Below are 7,258 nucleotides of genomic sequence, written 5' to 3'. Positions count from 1 at the left end.
GGGCAAACAGGTTTTTTAAGGAACCGGTTCGGGGTTTGGTCAAAAGTCAAGAACCGGGTTACGTATAAACTAGTTCCAGGTATGATCGGGTTTTGCTAGGTTTTTATCAGGTTTTGGCCAGACCGGGTGGTAGCGGTTCCAGCCAGTTGGGTTCCGGATCGGGTCTGGAACCGGATTTTTGTCCCACCTCTAGATATGACAGCCAAAAGTCAAAGAAAGCAGCCAACAGAAAGTTAGGACCATAAAATTCGTTGATCCAATAAAAGCAATACCAATCTACTTGCACTTGCAAGCATGCAGCATCAAGCATTTTGCAGAACAACATTAATTTCACAAACTCAAGTTAAAATATGTTTTCCAACATAACAACAAAAAGTAAACACGTTTGCCAATCCCCTCTTATTCCTTGCATCACGCTGATAAAGCTTTCCTGTAAACCATACACCATATCAGTAACTTAACTCAGCTTCAAATTTTCAGAATAAAAGTGATAAATAAGCCTATGTTTGTGTTATAAGATACATATTACACAGAACAAAGAACGCACACACACACACACTTATCACCGACCATGCAAAACATAATCAACCATACATTGCATGAATGTCTTCTATAACAAAATCAGTTTGATAGTAAAAGGAGCTACAAAAATCCAGAAACATGTGTATGTTTAACAATGTGTCGAATATCTAACTGTGTTTCTATTTAAACATGTGTCATACAAATACTTCATATTGGGTGCTATTATTCAAATTTAATTGGATTTTGTTGTCATTGAATTGCTTTTAAGCATTCTTTTAACAATTCAAATCCCATACAGTGTGACCATTCATATCAAACAAAAAAAACTCATAATGAAAGTCATCATTACAACCATCCATATTCATCAAAGAAGATTTGCAACTCTTCCTAGTCATTGATCCTCTAATAATTATTCTTACTCGGGTATGCAAATTAAAGACAGTTGCATTGCTAAAGCAATATAAAATTGCATTTATCCATAATATTTAAATCTGGTTAAATGTAAGTTAAAACACAAGTTATATTTTCCAAAATATTGTAAAGAAGATTGCATTGCTAACAGGATATAGAAATGCAACTAGCCACGGACTAGCAAACATTAAAAGTTCAATGATTATATGAAATTGCAATCTGCTGTGGAAACTGGAAAGAATAAGTGGACAGCGGACGAGTAAGGGTGCCATGGTGTATAAATTGATTTCATGGTCATAAATTTGTGGCTTGTTTTCTTAAATCAGTTATTCAGTTAACCCTTTAAATTTAAATATAGAGTAAAGTGCTAAAATCGTCTTTGAGGTTTGATTAATTATGCAACTTTCGCCCAAAAAGTATTTATTTTCTACTGAACCCTTCTCGTTTCACAAGTCTTGCCAGTTTCGTTCAATACACTAACCCTGTATATTTCTCTATAAATTAAAGTGGATGTATAATCATATGCCTTCATCATCTTCTAAGCATCATCATCATCTAACCATCTCATCTCTCTGCAATCCACCACCTGCCATGGCCACCACCCACCACCATCATTGTTCTCAACAGGACCATCATCATTATTGTTCAAGGCCCGCAAATCGATTCCACACAACAGCAGTCATTCAAAGCCCCAAATCGACCCATCAATACCACCACCAATTGTGATTTTATGGGCTCAAACAACCATCAATTGACGTTCAGAAATCCATTCTTGACAATAAAACCGAAGCCAAAAAAACCAGAGGAGAGGGTTTCGGGTTTCGAAAGTGGTGGCTGGATCCGATTAGATCTAGGTTGCAATCGGTGGGAACAGGGGTGGGGTAACTGAAATTTTGGCATCATCGTCTCCAACCGTCGCCGACGGCAGCCAATAAACATAGTCAAAATGATTCCGGCAAACATCGTCAATTCACACACTGATTATACGGTTACAGTGGTTATCGCCACCCCGATTACACGCGAGATGCGGGGTAATGGTGGCAGCGATGGTGCAGATTTGGGTGCACCATGGGAAATGGTAGCCAATGGGAAATGGTGGCAGCGATGGTGCAGATTTGGGTGCACCATGGGAAATGGTAGCCGGTTACGAAGACGAAGGAGTTGGCTGTAGTTGCAGAAATGGAGGTTTGAGGAAGTGGATATCAAGTGTTTTATTGATTGCTTAATATAATGCTTTAACATTTTCTTTTAATTATTTACTTATTTATTTAATTGTAAGGGCTCCATTTTATTTATTATTTATTTTTGTCTTGTTATAAACAAAAATGTAAAAGGACATGATTGCCCCTAGCTTAACGCTAAAATAAAAAACGGAGTTAGCAAATTGGATAAAATTTAGACTTGTGAAACGTGAAGGATCCAGTTGCAAAAAAACAAACTTTTTGGACGAAAGTCGCATAGTTAACAAAATCTCATGCATGATTTTGGCACTTTACTCTTAAATGTAAATAAATAAACATATTTGACAATATTTGTAATTCGCTAGTCATTCATCTTTTTAGTCATCTAGGAGACAAAAGTGCCTAACAAAATGCAATTGCTAAACTAACTAAGAAGGCAGCCACTGACTAATATCCCATTTTATCTTTCTTGAAATCAGCTAACATAAATACACAATTTCTTATGAGACTTCCTTTTACAACTCCAAAATATCACAATCTTAGATTTCCTAATTCAAAATCCGTTTTGTGCAGGTTGTATAAAAAGGCCTGAGATTATCACCCACTCAACAGTACTACAAGTAAAACAATATCACATAACTCGGCCATTCGGCCTCGCAAGCCCAAACAATCAATGACAAAAGTGTATCCAAGCACCCTGATTGAGAAAGAGACAACTTTAAGAGTCTGTTGGTAGCATTCGAAAGACTGTAGCTAGTAGAGTTGTATAGAAATTTTAGCATGATCTCACAAACTAACTATTCTTCATTCATCCTAAACCTAATTGTAATCGATTTGTAAATCTCCCCCTAACTTTTGGCTCAGCTTCTGAATTGACAACATTAACAGCATAGTCGTTAATAGCGATGATTGTGCTCGCTATAGCGCGCATCATAGTGAAGCGGCACTTTCCTGCTATCTGATGTATAGCGCCTCAATAGGGTGATATAGGGATAGGGTTCTTTTTTCAATATCAAAAACCGATAATTTTTAATCAATTAAACAGCACCAATCTCAACCAGTTCCACCGTAAAAACTCAATTTTGTAAATGAACCCCCGATTTCTTATTAAAACATTATAATACCTGATCACTAAACATAAACATAAAACAGTGTAGTGTATAGGTAGGTTGTCCCTAGTGACCGCTATTCGCTATTAACAACTATGGTTAACAGAAATCAAATGGATCTAAAACAACTGATACTCTGAACCTAATTTCTAGGATAACTTAGTGTAGCAAAAATGCACAAACCATCAAATGAAACCCTAAATTTCAAACATAGCTAAATACAAATACTATCATATAATTATGAAAAGAAAACCAGAAATCGAACCTCGAAAGCCTAATTTTGAGCGGGATAAAGTTTGTCATCGACGATTTTCTTGTCCCGTCTTTCCATGGCCACGTCCCACAAATCATTGCCAATGTGCTTCGGCTGTCAATAATAATAATAATAATAATATATGAATGAATGAATAAATTTACAAATCATCAATAATAAAGGAAAGGAAATGATGTTTGAGTAGATCTGGTGACTCACGCGGCCATGGGCGGCCTTGTGGACGGTGTACTGGATGTTTCCGGCGATGCAGAGCATACCGGCGATGATACCCAACGGCAGCACAGCCTCCAGAAACTGTAATCGAACCATATCGCGTCGCTTCTTTTCTCTCCTGCAAATTATTATTCTAGGTTTTCGTTTCAGTGACTTGTTTTAAACGACGGGGAAATGGGATAAAAATGGATTTTAATATGCTAGACACACTACTTAAAAAGAATCGATTCGTTTTATACGTGTAATCGATTCGTTGACCATATTGTAAGATGAATATTAGGTATAAAAAGAATCACTCAACCATATAAATTGTGTGATCTCATAGGGTTTTTTACCCACTTACTTCTTTGAACGAGATAAATCTAACAATGAAGTCTGTGTATATTTTACTCACTTCTTTCCCCCCCTTCATCCCTTCCAAATGTTGTTAAAAATATTACCAACCTAAATTTATTTTTCCAACCACATTGATAAATTTCGTTGATGAAATGCATAATGTTTCGTATGCATTTTTTCTCCACCGTTTTTGTGGAATCCGATGAATCTTTCGCCACCGTTTTTGTGGAATCTGGTCATTTTTCGCAACCGAACAGGTATAGGTTTTCTATTCATGTTTGTATTACGTTATCCTGTTATTAACAAAAATAAATATTATTTTAGAAGTTTATGTGTTTCGATGAGTTGAAGCAATGGGCGTACAACACCAGACTTAACAATGACTACGTTATAGTGACCCAAAGGTCTAAGACAAATGTTGCTGGCGACAAGAATAAGGTGTTTCTTAGATGTGATCATGGTGGTGTATACAAGGGGAAGGAAACTGTCAGACTCGTTGTTAGTACCAAGAAAATCAACTGTCCATTTCAGTTGATAAGTACCACAAAGAGGAAGATGGTTGGAAACTAAAAGTTATGTGTGGTACACATAATCATCCGCCTGCTATATATGGAAGGTCATGAATTTGCAAAGAGGTTGAACCCTTCGCAAAAAGTTTTGGTTAAGGATCTGACAAACCAGAACGTGGATCCCCAAAACATTATATCAATAATAAGAAAGCAGGACCCTCGTTGTGCGTCTACGGTAAAAAACGTATACAACGAACAACAAAGGCAACGGGTATCCCTCCATGGTAATAAGTCTTCGATGCAGGTTCTTTTCACACTCCTGGCTAATGCTGGTTACCTTTAAGAGCATGGGGTAAATGAATCCACTCATAAGTTGGAGAGGCTATTCATCGTTCATGAATTATCGTTCCTGATTTGACGTGCATTCCCGCATGTGTTGTTCATAGATGCAACATACAAGACAAATAGGTACAGTTTGCCATTTGTTGAGATTGTAGGTGTAACTTCTACCTGTAAAACCTTTTGTGTAGCTTTCTCTTTTATAAGTGACGAAACAGAAGATAGTTACAAGTGGGTCTTAAGCCAACTAAAAAGGACGTTGGACAAGTGTACGCAGCCACATGTCATACTAACAGACAGGGAGTATGCTTTGATTAATGCATGCCAACGGCAATTCCCAGACGCTGAAATGTTACTATGTCGATTTCACATATATCAAAATATTACCAAGCACCACAAGCAAAGTTTTCCACTTGAAGAAGACTGGGAGGTCTTCCTCCGTAAGTGGAGAGTGTTACTCAATTCTCTCACCAAGGAGTCGTACCTTTACCATTGCCAACGACTTGAAGAAAAGTACTCTTCAATCCACCCAAGTAAGTCTTAATTCTATTCACCGTGTTGTTTACATGTTACTGTTAATTGAGGCGTGACCAATTGTGTTTACAATTACAGGACTATTTCCTTACTTGTATGATACATGGTTAAAGCCTAGCAAAGAGAAATTTGTGTCTGCATGGTGCGATAAACATCTCAATTTTGGTAATCATACAACCAACCGAGTGGAAAGTCAACATTCTTTGTTAAAGAGACATTTGAGAAACTCCAAATCTACTTTAGAAAAGTTTCCGATAATCATTGATCGCATGGTGAAGTTGCAAGTCGCTAATATAAAATCAACCTTTGAACATAGCCAAAACATTCTCCATTATCACCATAAGCGTCCAATCTTTAGTCTATTGCTACGAAAGATTTCTAGAGAGGCTTTAGATTTAATAGCTATAGAAGTTGGTCGGGTAAATGCTTTGCATGGGAGACCATGTGGTTGTTTGAAGCGGTCGGGTTGGGGTCTGCCGTGTGCTTATTTCATAAATGCTTGTATGAATAATGGAGTACCGATTCCCCTACATTCCGTAAATGCGTTATGGATGAAGCTTGATCTTGGTTCGTCACTTGCTCCTCGGGATAATGATACATGCATTGATGATGTACTCGACACATTGAAGCACCGATATAACGTTCTCCCCAAAGTCCAACAGAAGATTTGGACGAATAAAATAAGAGCCTTGTGGAACCACGGTGAAACGATCATCGAAGAGCCAGAAATTTTAGCCAACACTCGTGTGCGACCTACAAAGGCTCAACAAATGAAGAAACAAAATCTTGCAAAACATGGTTTGTTTGTGGTCCCGATGAGCCTCCAATTCACAGTTCATATGTGAACACACAAGATATTGATGACATTCAATATCCTGCAAGACACGGTTCGTATGTGACCAAACATGATACAGATTAAATTCAAGATCCTGCAAGGCACAGTTCATACATGAACATACATGATACATATTACATTCAAGATCATGTAAGGCACAGTTCATACGTGAATACACATGATACAAATTACATTCAAGATCATGCAAGGCACAGTTCTTTCATGCACATGGGTTTATCTTCTTCTCTATGGGATCAATGGGTGATTTACAAAGTCCATACAAGTATTACTCGAATGCTGGTGACCCTAGTGCATTCGGGTATGGAGAGGCTTGTACACAGAGTTCATTTGGCCACAATCGGGATAATACGACTGTACCGACCATTTTTGTATGGGTTTATCCCAAGATAGCACCTACAACCATGCAAGTGTACCCGACAATGACTTCATCGGCTTGACCCAAAATAGTGTTTCACATCAAATGTTGCAAGAGACGGACGAATGTCTTCGTAATATTCCTGAATTCTTCCGTCAGTATGTTACACGCATAGATAACGTTTTGGGTGATGGAAACTGTGGATTTCGAGTGATCGCTTCTGCGTTGGGGTATGGTGAAGATGGAAGATGATACGGGAACTACTTATTGAAGAGATAACAGAGTTTAAAAACCAGTACACTTATCATTTCGCAGGCGATTACGATACTATATATGAGTCCTTAAATTGGTTTCGAAGTGGTTTTGCACCACGAAAGCACTGGATGCATATGCCAGAAATGGGGTTCTTGATTGCCAACAAATTTGAAGTAATTGTTCATTTCTTATCAAATCGTTCTGATGGCAGTTCAACCTGCTTTGATGTAACATCCCCAAAATTTCGATCCAAATTTGATAACTTAGTAAAGTTGAAGGATCAAAATTATTCTAAAAAATAAGTAATGAGAAAAATTTAAATAAAGAAAATAAAAATATTTTATAAGGAAATAAAATACATTCC

At 37.4% G+C, this 7,258-nt stretch overlaps 1 protein-coding gene and 1 long non-coding RNA gene across 2 annotated transcripts; one reads left to right on the top strand and one right to left on the bottom strand.

Annotated features, from left to right (window-relative positions):
* Window positions 1-3,487: 3,487 nt before the first annotated feature.
* On the bottom strand, window positions 3,488-3,891 carry LOC143609302 (uncharacterized). Its single transcript, XR_013149393.1, has 2 exons — window positions 3,696-3,891; window positions 3,488-3,590 (listed from the first exon to the last, which is right to left on the bottom strand). It is a non-coding gene; the product is annotated as an uncharacterized LOC143609302 (long non-coding RNA).
* Window positions 3,892-4,655: 764 nt separating this feature from the next.
* LOC143609300 (uncharacterized) lies at window positions 4,656-6,273 on the top strand. Its single transcript, XM_077084092.1, has 2 exons — window positions 4,656-4,887; window positions 5,507-6,273. Exons 1-2 carry the CDS (start codon window positions 4,656-4,658, stop codon window positions 6,271-6,273), a joined length of 999 nt encoding a protein of 332 aa, XP_076940207.1.
* The last annotated feature ends 985 nt before the right edge of the window (window positions 6,274-7,258 follow it).

This window comes from Bidens hawaiensis, unplaced genomic scaffold (assembly GCF_021521415.1).
Source record: "Bidens hawaiensis isolate Kalapana, Puna unplaced genomic scaffold, B.hawaiensis_p1.1 tig00419535_1, whole genome shotgun sequence".
NCBI classification, from domain to species: Eukaryota; Viridiplantae; Streptophyta; class Magnoliopsida; order Asterales; family Asteraceae; genus Bidens; species Bidens hawaiensis.
This window is presented reverse-complemented; position numbering and strand designations above follow the sequence as displayed.